General features: G+C 37.8%; 1 protein-coding gene across 1 annotated transcript in view; it reads left to right on the forward strand.

The window, feature by feature from the left end:
- The first annotated feature begins 5979 nt into the window (after positions 1-5979).
- Positions 5980-16008, forward strand: part of lrrc75a (leucine rich repeat containing 75A) — a 90507-nt gene continuing 80478 nt past the window's right edge. The window contains exon 1 of the mRNA XM_020924995.2: positions 5980-6234. Within this exon, the coding sequence (XP_020780654.1) occupies positions 5980-6234 (255 nt within the window). The remainder of the gene's footprint in view (positions 6235-16008) is intronic.

The following is a 16008-nucleotide window of genomic DNA, read 5'->3' on the forward strand; positions in this document are numbered from 1 at the left end:
CAGAAGTACGTGATTCGTTATAAACTTAAGTATTTGAAACATTTTACTACATTAGAAACGACTGCTGAGTGATATGGTGAGAGAAAGTGATTTTTATATTCGGCTGCAACTTGATTTTTCAATTTGTTTAATTATACGAGCTACAAATATTAACACTTAACTGTACTAAGCTAAAGCAATTAGCAAAGTCAAGGCGATTCCAAAACACGTGTTGTATAAAGTCAGGCTAACATTTGCAATAATAAAATTTTTAGACGACATAAAATAAGTTCTCTGCTATTTTATAACGTTTCCCTGAGACAATTTTAATAGCCAGGTGTGTCTGATTTTACGTGGACATAATGCATCTTAGTTTAGGAGATTACGGTTTAAACATGTACCTGTAAACATGTGATGAGGATGCTATTATTGCTTTGAATTTCAGGAACATTCCGCAGTATCCACAGGCTCTGAACTCATCAATCTCCATGGAGACTATCAAGTAGGATCTCAATCAAGTTAAGTGACAGGTCTGATCTGTGGAGAGTCGACGCTTCTTACAAAATGCATGTTTTTCTCTTTTTTTTTACGAGCAAAAACAGATATACTAGGTAAATCAATGCAAAATATTTAAAGGGCCTATATTATATTTTCTGACCTATGCCATGTTTCCTCATCAAATGCATACCTGGAGTTTTGTTTTGTTTCATTCACACGTGTTGTGCAGTGTTTTTCTCTCAAACTGAAAATACTCTTCCACCTTGTGATGTCATGTGGTAGTACAGAAATGGCTCCACCGTGTTTTTAAACTCAATACACTTTCAGTAGAATCATTTGGATAATTTCAACCCTAGAATTGCCAATCTCTACTGAAGAAAATGTAAAAGGTAGCTGTTAACTTGAAAAGTACCACTACATGATATCACAAGGTGGAACAGACAGTTTTGGAAACGTAGAGCAACTGATAATGCAGGATTACTCAAACATGTGTGTGAATGAAACAAAACACAACCCCAGTTATACTTTTGACGAGGTAACAACATTATAACGTGCAAAAAAAGACAACTTTGTGTAATATAGGACTTTATTGTGATACTGAGAAACACAACAGGCAAAGGCAGCCATTACATCCCCATGGAGACAAGTAAAAGTTACGTAGTGCACCTTTAAACTTTCCCTCTGCGTGCTCCCCTCCCTCCCCATCTTCCTCCTCCTCATTCACACAACATCAGCAGCCAGCATCAGTGCCAGTCAGTAGGGAAGACTACAAGACTACTCCACTCTCCTTCACTGTACTGCGCTGTTTTGGAGCGGTTTTTGGCACGTTTGCGCTCGGTCACCCCCTTGGAAGAACGGTATTGTTTTTGGGTATAGCGTGGAAAAACGTGACTTGACTGGGGCTCTTTGGAAGGAGGCGAGCTGCACCGTCTTCCCTCCCTATCTCTCTCTCCCTTTCTCCCTACAGTAGACGTAAACATTGCCATGCCCTGCCGCAAACGCATCACGCCGTCTCCACATCGCTCTCAATCGCTTCTTCCGCGGATTTATTGACATTTGCCATGAAACGGGAGAGGATAAGCGGAAGATGCGGTTGATTTGCTGGAGGTAAGCGGTCAGAAGTTGCACACGGGATAGGAGGAGACTACGGGATAGGTGAGCCATTTTGTGCCGAAGATCACATCCTCTGTCCCGAGTTGGCTGCGCTGTGCACGACCATGCTGCGGGCGCTATCCACGGATCTGTTCCCCACTTGAGCCACGAATTGCGGGAGATTTCAGCAACTATTTCATCTGTAGCCGTACGTGGCCCAGTTACTTCTAAACGCGCTGGACATGTTTGGCACCTGCGCCCGTGCACCCCGTAGCTCCGCCTCCACAGTGCACCTGCCCCATCACTGAGTAAACAAAAATGAAGAGAGGATGCTGTGCGCAAAGTATGGGGCCAAATGAGGACATAAGGTGAGTTTTTTGTCTGTATAAAATCAAAATACGAAGCTCTTTAAAGGGAACGTATTACTCTATTTTCTGATCTTTGTTATAATGTCGTTTCCTTTTCAAAAACGCACTTAGGGTTGTGTTTTGTTTCATTCACACATGTTTAACACATAAATCCTACATTTAGGAAAACACCCTGTTCCACCATGTGCTAATACAGGAAGTGCTCCACTGTGTTTCTAAATTCTACACACCTTTACTAGAATAATTTGGATAATTTCTGCCCTGTAATCGCCAATATTCACTAAACAAATCAGAAAAGGTAGCTGTTAACTTGAGAACTACTGCTTCATGACATCACAAGGTGGAACAGAGCGTTTTGAGCTTTGCAGATGTAGATTAATAATGCAGGATTACTCAAATTAATGAAACAAAACAACTCCAGGAATTAAGCCCTGATGAAGACCAGTTAAGGTCAAAACATGTTGGCTTTGGCCATTTAAATAAAGGCCTTTCAACTACATTTTTCCTCATGCGACTTTTTACTTTTTCTACATCTTTGGAGTGCCTGGAGTCTGTTGTGTTTTAATTTGGTCATAGAGCACCCTCTACCTGCTCCCACTGATTAGAACACCTGCAGCAAACAGCCACATTTTTGTTCATTCTGCACAACTCCAGGAATGTTTTTGAGGAGTTAACAGCATTTTAACATGGCTTAAAGCTCACAAGAGTCAATTTTGCATCATGTAAGACCTTTTAATGTGTGTGACCTCTTTTCACTAACCGACCTTTTCCATAGTTAGTCTCATTTTAGACCCAGTTTAGTTCTAAAATGAGAATAACTTTCCAGATCTGTTTTTAAATCTGGTAGTACTTGGAAAGTCAAATATTATCTTAGCTGCTTTGTTTTAGAGTCACTGAACTAAGCAAATAAATTACTGAAATAAATGGCTCTAATCTGTAACATATGGACTCCCTGGAAGAGTATCTCTGCTGCAAACTGCTCCAGATGAGATTACATATTTTTGCCTGGAGGTTTGCCTTATCTGAAGGAGATGCATATTTTTAGCAATATATTAATGGTTTCCAGCAGCTATTACTGTTATCACAATACTAAAAAGCTAGAAAAAACTCAAACTCAAACTAAAACTCAATTCTGTCAGCTGGACCAAATGCTGGTGGACTGTAGGGAAGAGCTAACTACACTGAAACTACTCTGAAACTAACACACATACTTGTTTACAGTAGTAGTAGTAGTAGGTTTGCTATATATTTACAATACAATGACAAATTTAACATGGAAGGAAGTGGGAAGAAGAAAAACTTATAATTTCCCACTCCCTGCACCACATTTACATTGTGTACCTACTTTCACAGTTCATCATTAATAATTTCCTTGTAGTCATTGAGTTAATCTTCAATTTCCTTCCTTCATTTTCAGTTCAACAATAATAATGTTACACACAATCTTGTTTCTGGCCATTTTAATGTCATCCTGTAATGTATTTAAATCATGAAAATCTCTCACACAACTATGATTTTCTACTTCTACTCATGGCCTTTGCAACATGTTAATGATTGGGGGGCTAACCTGTGCCTCTTTTCGTGCTAACCAAAAGTAAATAAGGACCTCATTTAACTCTTCAGAGACATTCACACTTGTTTTGGTCCTGGTTTGAGCCCACTTTCGTCCTGATGTAAGCTTGGTTTGGCCCTGGTGTAGTACTGGTTCCACCCTGTTCTAGTCCAGTTTTATCACAAATGTAATGTTATGTGTGGACCCAAACACTCAACCCAAAAACATCACAAAAGTGGACCCAGAGTAGAACCATCATCATGTCCTTGTTACTGAATTATAGTTATATTTTATTGTCCCCTAATTACAGTATTTGTGTTTCAATTGGTGTAATTAGTTTTGATAAAAAATGTTTCTGCCTGTTTTTGTAACAAGGCCTGTCCTTGTTTGTTGCCACATCAACCGTCAATTAGAGTCAACTATCACAACAAAGTGTTCCTCCATTTTGTCACTGGACACATAAGTGCCCCTCGCCATGGAAACGAGAGTAAACAACTTTGGTGTACTGTTTATTCTCTACTATAGGGTCCTTTTTCATGTAAATTATGCCTCTTATCTTTGCTGTTAGATTATGGATAAAGCAGACAAAAGCTGGAGTTAAACAGCCCATATTACACAATTTTTAAATCTGTGTTATAGTGTAATTTCCTCATCACAAACAAACTTAGAGTTGTATTTTTTCTTTTCTTCATTCATACATTTAACACACATCCTGCATATTTAGGCTGAGTTCTTCTCTCAAACAGAAAACAGTCTGTTCTTCTTTGTGTTATCATGTGGTAATACAGGAAATGCTCATCTGTGATTTTAAACTCCATACACCTTCAATAGAATTTGGATAAATTCAGCCCTGGAATTTCTGATCTCTATTGAACTAAAAGTAAAAGCAGCTGCTAACTTGAAAACTATCGCCTCATGACATCATAAGGTGGATCAGAGTATTTTGAGCTTTGGGGATGCTAACAGGTTAATAATGTAGCGTTACTCAAACATGTGTGAATGAAACACAACACAAGTCAGTTTTGTGTAATATAAGACTTTAGTTAATTTAATTGTAATATAGGACTTTAGTTATTGTAGTAAAGCATAAAAGTGCTCGACCCATGTGCTGCCCAGCTATTAGGTTAGTTGGAGAGGGCGTTACATCCTCATGAGTGCGTACATTTATATTCTCATGAACACTGCTCCAAATGAGACATCTGCAAAAGAAGTTACACAGATCAGATATTTTTCAAACTTGATTTTGATAAGGAATAGACTCACACTCACAAAAACACTTTCTTTAAACAATAGAATGCGATTTTTAACATTCAATGGTAGTACTTTCTTTTCTATTCCCATGTGGTCTTATATCTGTGTAATCCCTCAGTGGTCCATATAGGTTCCATAGGCGTTTACAGTACTAGTCTCTGTGCTCTTATACTTGTGCTGATACAGCTCCAGATAATTCTACAGCTACTCAGGAAAGCTTTACTTCTGTTCTGCGAATGTATGAGTCTATTTTTAGTATTGATACCTGTTGAAATGTGTATCTAGTTTTTTGGGGGTTGAGTGCATTCAGAAATGTCTTTGGAATAAGTAAGAAACTAAATCAGCAAAAACAGAAACACATCTGTGTATTTAGTGTTTTTCTGAATATTACTATGCCTGTATGGGTTATAATGATCTCACAGGGTGTTTTATTAGAGTACATAGTAGATAATGATAATGCAAGTAATCAGTTTTTTGAAATAGGAGTCAGTTGGGGATAACTTAAAGGTCCTATATTACACAAAATTGACTCTTACAAGCTTTAAGCCATGTTAGAATGTTGTTATCTCACCAAAACCTGTGATACCTGGAGTTGTGTTTTGTTTCATTCGCATGTTTGATTATTAGTTATTATTAGTCTGTCTACCTCTTCAAATGCTCACAATGCTCTGTTCCACCTTGTGATGTCATGAAAGTGTTAGATTTCACATTAACAACTGCATTTTACCTTTTGTTTAGTAGCGATTGAAAATTCCAGGCCTGAAATTGTCCAGATACTAGTGAAGATGTATGGAGTTTAAAAACACAATGAAGCACTTCCTGTATTACCAGATAATTACCAGATCACAAGGTGGAGCAGATTATTTTGATTTTGAGAGAAGAATTTACCTAAATATTCAGGATTTGTGTGTTAAACATCTGTGGAAACACAAAACAAAACACAACTCCACATACGTTTCTGATGTGAATGTAATCTTTTATACTTTCTCTCTTCTATTTCAGGACACCATTGCTGTGGAACTCTCACACCATCCCCTGGAAATGCTGTAGTCGTACTCCCTTTTTTTAAGAGACTCGCCTTGTGGTATTTAACGCCAGATATTTCTTCCTTGCAGTTTTCAAAGCAGTTATGATGATGATTCACCACCTGCCAACTTTGTCATGACCAAAGTATCTGTAATAGACTGTGCTTGCTGCGTTGGTGCCTCTCGTTATCACAGCTCACAGTAAGGGGGCGCTATGGGGGCCAAGCAAACCAAAGGACAAGATTCGGCAGGGCCCAGTCCCCAACACAGCTGGAAGAGGACCCCTACCAAGGAGCGAGGGAGTGACATACTGGCCTCTCTGATGCTGAAGTCTGGGGACAGGCTGAACCGAAGTGGCAGCCCTCCTCCTCCATACCAGAGACGCATTGGGATGATACAGGAGATGATGCTATTGGCCAAACAGGGAAAACACGACGAGGCTACGGAGATGCTCAAGACACTACGACAGGTAAGACACTGATGTTTATGTAGTGTTTACATTGATTAAAGGGCCCATACTACGCTATTTTCTCATTTATGGTATACAGTAATGTTGTTTCCTCTTTTAAAACATACCTGGAGTTGTGTTTTGTTTCAGTCACACATGTTTAACACACAAACCCTGCATATTTAGGCAGTTCTTTTCTCAAAAAATACTCTGTTCCACTTTGTGATGTAATGTGGTAATACTTCACTCCACTCCATTAAACTCCACTCCTTCACTAGAATTATTTGGATGATTTCAGACCTGGGATTGCTAATCTCTACTGAGTTAAAGGTAAAAGGAGCTGTTAACTTGAAAACTACCACTTCATGACATCACAAGATGGAACAGAGCATTTTGAGCTTTAAGATGTAGACAGACTAATAATAATCAAGGGTTACTCAAACATGTGTGAATAAAACAAAACACAACTCCAGATCTGTTTTTAAAAGTGTCTTAAAGCTTTGTGTGATATAGAACCTTTAAAGAAATGTAATTAAAGAGGGGGCATTATGCAAAATATATTTTTTAGCTTTATGCCATGTTATAATATTATTCCTTCATCACTACATGCCTAAAGAGGTTTTAGATGTCATCCATGCATGTTTGAGTAATTTAAAGATCTCTCCTGGGCCCAATTCAAATCATCCCTTAGCCGTAAGACTCTGTGCAATGCTCCGCCCAAAAGCCTACGTCACCCATGGTCCCACATGACAATCCTCTATAAATAGCTTATAGAAAAGCATGATTCAAAACTGTACACAACAACTTGACAAACCTTATGTGATGTGCAGTAGTTTCATTTGCGGTATGCTCTCTGATTGTCTTGCGATAGTGCTCAGAAGGGGAAGTGAATCAAAGCATCAAAAATTATTCATATATTTTGGCAAATATAGCATTTTCAAAGTAAGAAAAGGTAACATTGTGGTCTAAATATGTCATGTGTTAGCAGTTAATATCTGATGGAAGTAAAATACCCCCTCATTAAGGTGCATTCTCCTTTCTGCTGTGGTCCATATAAAGCCTTACAATGTAATAATTAGCCTGTTAATAATAGAGACTAATTTGACTAAGCTGCTAAAAAGACTTCTTTGTGGATGTGGATGTGGTGGGTAAGATTGTTTTCACATTGAGGATAGACAAAAAATTTAAATAAATGGGGAAAAAAATATATTTGGCTCATTTATATCTGAGTACATCGCTATATTATTGACGATACTGTTGACTACTATTAGGAAATATACCAATATGTTTTTTCATTGCTGATGCTGACAAAACCTGGAGATTTAGAGGTGATAGCTGAAAAGGACAAATATCGGCTCGATTTATATCTACTACTATTACTAGTACTACTATTCTCGTAAAATATTGATATTGATATAAGATATTGATCAACACTAAAACTAGTATTGAAAATGTTGTAATTTGAGTAAGTATTGATACTGACAAAGAATATGTGGCAATATTAAGGAAACTCCTATCATTTAGTGTTGAATATTACAATAGATTGTATTTTTAAGTGTTTTTGATTATCACCATTTTTGAAAGACTTTTTCAGACTTGGCACTATTTACTTTTAACACTATTCCGGAAAATAGCTGAACTTGCAATGGCAATAAAATGACTATTGTGCATATAACAAAGTGTAAGCTCAGTGATTGCATTGGAAATTGGCCTATTCCATTCATAACACAGCCTCCGTTACCAATCTGTTCCCTGTAATAAAACCGGTCATGATGGGACATTGGCACTGATTACTTCCTGGGAAAGCATAATGTTCCCTCTTGACCTTGTTAAGGAAAAAGCTGTGATACTTGCTGCTGTGATAACACTGTAGGTAGTCAAAGTGAATGGGTCAAAATAAGTGCTGTTTTACTATTGCAAATGGTGTTGGGACATTCTGTGAATACTATGAGGTGTTTACTTAAACCTAATGGCTGTGTTATGTTAAAAACCTTAAGATGATTGTAAGACTTTGGGAGTAAGGATGTTATCAACAAACAGAAGATAAGGCAAACATGGCATTGCATCTCTATGATTCAGAGAGAATTAAAAAGTACTCAGTTACTCAGATTGCTGACAGGTTTGTTTATTAAAAAGAGTCACTCTCTCAGGTGTGTTTGAAATGTGTTGTTTGTGGCCATTTCCCTGATGATCACAGGTCACTGAGTTCCTCTTCTGAGCCACTCTTGCTGAGAAGGAACTCTGTCACTGTCTCCTCTGACACCCCCTGCTATTTCAAACAGCAACAAATTCACAAACTGTTCAAGAGGAGAGGACAGGACATCGACCACTTTAAACATTAAGCACAAATTCATATTTTAAACATGTTTTGCCAATTCAAAATTGTATACTTTTTTATGACTGCACAGTAGTGGGATCATTGTGGTTTTGCTTATAGAGGGACTCATGGTGTACATAGCTGCATTTGCAGTGGACCATGAAAACTTTGTAAATACAGCTTTGACACAGTTTCAATGAGCATTTCAGTATGAGTTAGGGTTATTATGAAAAAAAAAACATCACAATTTTCCCTCCATATTGCTCAGTTTCTAATTTCACTTAAAGGTTGTATAGAGGATTTTCCAAGGAACGAGAAATCCAGCGACTGTTTGTCGTTTTTCAAATGTTGCGCATGCGTGAAACCACCCCCCCTCCCCCACAGCTTCCTACGTAGAAACGCCTCCTCCCGCCTCCTCCTTACGCCAGAAACAGGTTTGTTTCTAGAAACAAGTACTCATCGCTGCACATGACTTGTAAACAACTAACTACAGTGTTGGTTAGGCAAGGCGGAGAAGTGAGGAGTGGGGGGAGGGGGTTGCTGCGCGGATATTTCGTGCACGGAGAAGAAGTGAGGAGCAGAGGGAAGAGCGGAGCAGGGAGCGGAGAGAGGAGAGGGGAGCGGTGCGCGGAGAAGAAGTGAGGAGCCGGGAGAAGAGCGGAACGGGGAGCAGGGAGAGGAGAGAGGAGCGGTGCAGAGAAGGGTGCGCGGAGATTCAGTGCGAATGAACTAGCTACAACACGCAGCGGCAAGCGGGCTCTTTCTTTGCATTGAAAATTACGTTTTCAGGCATAGGATATCGCATACGTGTCCTGAAAAACGTTTGTCTAGCTCTTGGAATTAAAGTACGTTTTCATAATAAGCAGAAGTTTCCTGTCCAGAAGTAATTTGGCGACCAGTGCGTCAGTCTTTAGACCCTGCGTCTGCTTCAGTCGCGCCATCGCTGGAATGAATCTCCAAGAATCACATTAGTTTGGCTTCGCCGCTTTTCCCCTTGTCTTCGTCTTTCAGCGACCTCAAAAATGAACTTTCTTTTGCGGCTAACTGCTCCTGGATTCTTGTCTGCCATTGCAACAAACTTTGTGCTAACTGCGAGGAAGATATAGGTCAAAAAAGCCGCTAAGAACTGTTGTGTTGGTGGAGTAAACAGCGTTTGTGCGTCTTGCGTCTGTGGACTGCGTGACAGGCGTACGTAAACCACGTAATGGCAGCGTGCAGGCAGGTCAGTTACACTAGAAATGTAGGGAGTTTGATTGACAGCCTATCAGCTAATAGATAACGAGGCAGTGTCGTTATTTATTGGCAAATGTTTAGCCCCACCATGTCCAGAGTTGATGAATTTTTATTCTCTTTTTTTTTGGTCATCATAATTACAAGGCTACTGCATCTCTATAATGCTATCACTGACAATTTGAAACAAAAACAAAAAAATCCTCCATACAACCTTTAAACAAAAAAAACGAAAAATGCTTTCAACATCAATTTCATGAATGAGAAAATTTATATTCTAAAGTCTGAACTCTGCTCTAGACCACATGCCTTTACTTTCAGAGGGATAAACCTCTTGATTAAAATGACCCAAATGTATCATTGAGTATTTAAAAGAATTTGAATCTACTTTTGATTAAAATTGGACTAATTAAAGCCCTTTTGTGAAGCACCTTTTCACAGTACCTCAATTGCCCTGTTGTAAAAGAATTACAGACTTGCTGGTTAAATAAAGATACAGAGTTCCACTTTATCAACCCAAATTTATGAGCTGAATTCTATATGGCCTGTCAACCATAGATAATTATAGCTATAAATATGTCTCAAATATAAGAGTGAATTCAGAAATGGACTTCCCCGCCCACCTCAAGGCCAGCTCCTAATTTGGGCAAACAGATCAATTCACATGTCTTATTCAGAACCTCCATTTAGAAACTTGCAAAATCAATAGGAGACAACAGCTATTAGAAAGAGTTGAGTTTTGACTTACCTAATGTGTCATTGCTTTTTGTGGAACCATAGACTGTGTAAAATTCTGTACTCATTCTATATTCATTATATTTCAGTGCTTATAGAGGCATCTAGCACTGTCAGAAGTATCGGAAACCAGATACTGATTGATATTAAAAGTAGTATCAAAACGAGATACTCATTTGAGCAGGTGTCAATACTAAAAAAGTTAAATCAACAGAACAGAAATTATACTAAGTGAGGAATAACTTTGGACTATGTTTTTATCAGTCAATCTTTATTTATAGAGCCCTTCATAATAAGTATGGTGCTTTCCAATAAAATCAACATAATACATTTCTTTTTAAAGCTTATTTTACACGTCTCCAAGATAATTAATAAAAAGAGTGAAACTCAAACTGACAAACTGATACAAGAATCACTTTTCAGAACACATGTATTCAGATCTAAACTACAGTGTTAGCCGTTTTTATGCAGAATAAAACAGGATTGCATCTTTTGTGACTTAGTAATTGTGTCCATGCTCTACTTTGGACCAGTGCAAACAGCTGAAAATGCACTAGTTCTGTTCTTCATATTTTTTCACCAGGAAAAATGGACATCTCTTAGATCACTGCCCACCTCTCTGGCTGTCCGCCCTGTGTCTGTGGACTTTTGGCTTGTATTCAGAGACTGTTACAGAGTGGAGACAGGAGGCCGCTGGTATTTACAGCCTTTCTGTCCCTCTTTCAGGGCATTAGGGGCTTGGCTTGGTCTCTGCTGCAGCTGCTGTTTGTAATGGAGGGAGAAGAAAGGGAAAGAGGGTGAAGAGAATGAGAGAAATGCCACCAGTTGAATGGACTGATATATAAAGGATTGACTGGGCTTATCAATGAATCAGATGGTGCTTCTGTGTTGTGTTTAATTACTTGGATGCTTAAAGGGCCCATATTACGTAAAATTGACTCTTGTAAGCTTTAAGTCATGTTAGAATGTTGCTATCTCATCAAAAACATATCTGAAGTTGTGTTTTGTTTCATTCTTACATGTTTGAGTAACCCTGCATTATTAGTCAGTCTCCAAGGTTCAAAATGGTCTGCTCCACCTTATGATGTCATGTAGTGGTAGTTTTCAAGTTAACAACTATATTATACCTTTTGTTCAGTAGAGATTGATAATTCCAGGGTTGAAATGATCCAAATGATCCTAATGAAGGTGTATCGAGTTTAAAAACACAGTAGAACACTGTATTACCACATGACATCACAAGGTGGAATAGAGTGTTTTCTGTTTGAAAGAAGAAAACACCTTAATATGCAGGGTTTTTGCGTTAAACATGTGTGACTGAAAACCAAAACATGCTACAGGTCTCCATGAACAGTTGATAGTCAAGGTCAGTTAAATACAATCAATCAATGAACCTGTCCAGGGACTACAGGTGGAAATTAGCACGGATGCTACAACCTGATGTACAATGCATCTCTCCTGTTAAGGTAAAATGCAAAAATTGTGTGCTGTCCCTGTCTGAAATAAATAAATAAAATAAAATTAAAATAAAAAAAACGCATCTCCAGGTTTGATTTAATGAGGAAACAACATTATAACATAGATCTATATTAGTAATGTAGGCCCTTGAATACAGTGGATTTGAACAGAGTATCGGTATCGGGACATGTGTGGGTGTAAATTAAAAAATATATATGTTTATGTTTTGTTTTATATTCAGATTCACACTCAGTCTTGACCCAGCCTACGCATGCACACACCTTCCTCCTCATTAGCCTATCCCTGGCTCTCATAATGATGAAAAATTGCACTGTTACCTGGCAATTAAAGAAAAGCACTTATGCAAAATTGACTTTTTAGAGCTTTTAACCATGTTATTGTTGTTCCCCTCAACATTTACTCACCCAAAATTGTATTTGGAGTGACTCATGCATGTCTGAGCAGTCTTTAATCGCTTATTTTTAATTTTGCCTATGATGGTGAAAACCTTGTTTTCACCGCCATCAAAAGAATACCATTGAGTACACCATTGCTCTGTACTTACTTCATTTTCCAATTTAATTTTTTTAATTGGTCATAATACACGTAGGATTTGGCAGCATTGCATAGCCATTTTGGTACAAATGAAAAGAAAAATATATACACTGCAGCTATCCATCGGAGGTGCAGACAACAGCATGGCTCTTTGATGACGTTTTATTAAGTCGTTTTAGATGAATATTACGATTTTAATGATAACATAATGATCCACACAACATATAACTGGCAGACCCAAACATTAGGTTTTCTTTAACAGTGTAAAACTAAATAAATATGACAGCCCGGAGAAAAATCCTCAAAAGAGTACATATAAGTAGGGGCCTGAAACATGTTTTACTCACATTTACTGCATACTGTTTATAGTTTTTTACTTATGCTTTATAACCCATATACTTATACTTATAAATGTAAATGGTCATGGTCACATTTTTATATAGCGCTTTTCCAACATCCACGGAACCACTCACCCTTTCACACATACATTCATACACCAGTGTGGGTGCCTTGCCCAAGGACACAATGCCAGGATGTGGGAACTGGACCACTGTTCACCACCAACCTGTGGATGAGTGGATCCAACAGCCTCCCGATGATGTTTATGTCGAGAGCAGGATTTGAACGGCTAACCTTGAGATGAGAGGACAGTCTGAGCTACTGTCTCCCCCCTGCATAGTATAGTATAGTATAGTATTCTACACATGTATGTCTATATATATTTTCCTGTTACACTATACCACATTGCTTTGCTGTACTCCTATAGTGAAAGCAGAAACCACATTTATTCTTATAATCTCCCATGCCACAGACAGCACTGTACACAATGACGCTGCTATAGTGAAGAGCTTATCCTGCTGTGAGTCAACCACACGGATACAGCTGTGGCTCTGTATACACACTCACAAATCTCTCTTATTGTTTGTTGGTAAGACTCTTGAGATTTCCGTTCCTGGTTCTGTCAGCGCACACTTTCCCTTATCATAAATTCAGAATTTTTAATCCCAGAATCAATAGGAAATGCTCACGCAAAGTAAATAAGCTTAGGGCTGAAGGGCACCCCTGTGTGGGGCTGCAGATTACCGTACAGTCATGGCTTTACACTGAAGAAAATATGGAGTTTGAACACATTTATTGATTAGATTTACTACATTTTTACTGTTAATGTTAAACAGTTTACAGTGTTCCAAAATGATTCCTCACTTAAATTACATTCTGAAGATCATAATTATTCACTGTGATTAGTTGATAAGCATTTTTCACAACTCTCAGAGACCAGGGTGCCCTCTAGATTTAGCTGGAAAAGCTAACAACAACTAGTATGCTAATGGACACTTCTTGATTACTGGACAATGAAACCCTTTATATTTCAAAGCAGACAGCACGCAGCTGACATACAGTATTCGGACCTGTACTGGGACAAGACAAATTTTGCTCAAATACATGGGAAATAAATCAGGTACAGTGCTTTTGATTAAAGAGTTGATCGGAAAATACAGTTTTGTTTTGTTTTACATCTTATCCAGAAGATGCCCATTTTATTTTACAACTGTGTCTTTTACTGCCCAGTATTGGCAGAGGAATCCAGATGGTTTCAGATCATGTAATGGAAATAATGCCTTTTTACAGCTTACATGTGTGATAAAAAGTTGTAATTTTCTAATAACACAGTAAAATAGATATGATGGGAAGCCAAAGAGGAAAAGAAAATGAACATTGATGCAGGCAAGATGTGATGTTATAACAAAGACAATTACAATGACCATTTTTTAACTAATTGCAAAGATCATAAAACATAAAAACAATATAATTTGTCATACTGACCTCAGGTGCAGTTTCAGATATAGTTGAGCTTTTAGAATTAGGGCTGTACAATTTTGGAAACAAGTCAAATTGCGATTTCTTAGTATTGCCCTTCTGATTAGATTTAAAATTTTTGTTTGAAAAATAGAGTTCTTTTAGAATAAATAACTAGTATTTGAGAGACTGAAATCTTGATGGATAAACTATAACTAAAATTCAAGAATCCTGTGCATTTCTTGATTTTTCTATAAAAGATATACAGTATATTATATGAAGATATTTTATTCTTTGCAGAGAATTTTCTAAATAGTCAAGGCCTGATCTTGTCAGATCTCAGAAGCTTAACAGGGTTAGGCCTGGTTAGGACATGGTGGTTGCTGGCTATATATATATATATATATATATATATATATATATATATATATATATATATATATGAGACCATTCAGACCATTTAGTATAATTCCAAGCATTAGTTCTGTGTCTAACATTTGAAGTTCCTATTTAATGATCTACTTAAGCCTCCTATGTATCCTTCTTTAAGCCTTTTCCATTTAGTGTAAGTTACAATGTGCCCTTATATTTTCTTGGCTTAACGCTGGTTCAGTGACACTGTGCTGGAGGTCAGGCTTGTCTGACCTTTGGAGGATTTACCACTGCTGTGTTCAGGATTAGAGCCCAGAAAAATGGACCCACAACACAGAAATACTGTTAAACCAGCTTCAGAAGAAAAGAAGAATGTGTCTGATAAAACACTTTTAGGCTCTTTTTTATTATATTAAAGGTGCACTGTCTAACCTTTCTGGTGCAGGGTGTGCTGTTAAGATGTTTTTGTTTTTGTCCACAGTTTGACATTAAAGGTGCACTATGACATTTATTTGGTTGGGAGTCCGTCACCTGCTTGTTTCAAAGAATATATCACTGCTCTCTCTGGAATTTTATGACATTAAACAGCTCTACTTTGCATTTATTCACTTACAGGTGGTTTTATAGCTCAAAAATACCTAGAAACACATGCATTCCGCTTGTGAGCAGGGTCACTTTTCCACAGATCGGACCGGTAACTGGTTTGATCACGATGAAGATAGAAAGGTTTAATACCATACTGTGAAACCTTCCAGACAAAGCAATAATATCTCCAGGTGGACAGATCCTCCACCAGAAAAGTTACACAATGCACCTTTAAACTTATCTTTCTTAATGGAGACAAGCAAAAGAGACCAAGTTAGAGGTCAGATCTGTGGGGAAGTGATCGCTGTAAGAATGCAAGGTATTGCATGCAGTAAAATATATATGTTTGAATAAATGCTATGTATAGAAGTTTAATGCCATATTATGGAACATTCCAGTCAAAATGTGTCCCAGAGAAAAGCAGGTGGCAGGCCCCTCACCTGAAAGTTTAAACAGTGCACCTGTAAGTGACCAAACCTATTTGACTGTCCTAGCTCAGCAATTAGAGCAGGTGGAGAACTGACTCTTCACAATGTTTCTAGAAAAAAATATTACATTTCAGAATATTACTGAAATAAAACACATGTAGCTGAATAAATAAATGAAAGATAGATCTAATGCTGTACTGTGGAACATACATTCCAATAGGACTGGGCAATGTTGCCTACAAATAAAACTTAGTAAATAAATAAATTAGATTTTCAGATTTTTGTCCCCTCGCCACTAAAAATGTTCTGCAAACTACA

The sequence above is a fragment of the Boleophthalmus pectinirostris genome, unplaced genomic scaffold (assembly GCF_026225935.1).
Source record: "Boleophthalmus pectinirostris isolate CB_2022bp ecotype Guang Dong unplaced genomic scaffold, ASM2622593v1 HiC_scaffold_9, whole genome shotgun sequence".
Classification (NCBI taxonomy): domain Eukaryota; kingdom Metazoa; phylum Chordata; class Actinopteri; order Gobiiformes; family Gobiidae; genus Boleophthalmus; species Boleophthalmus pectinirostris.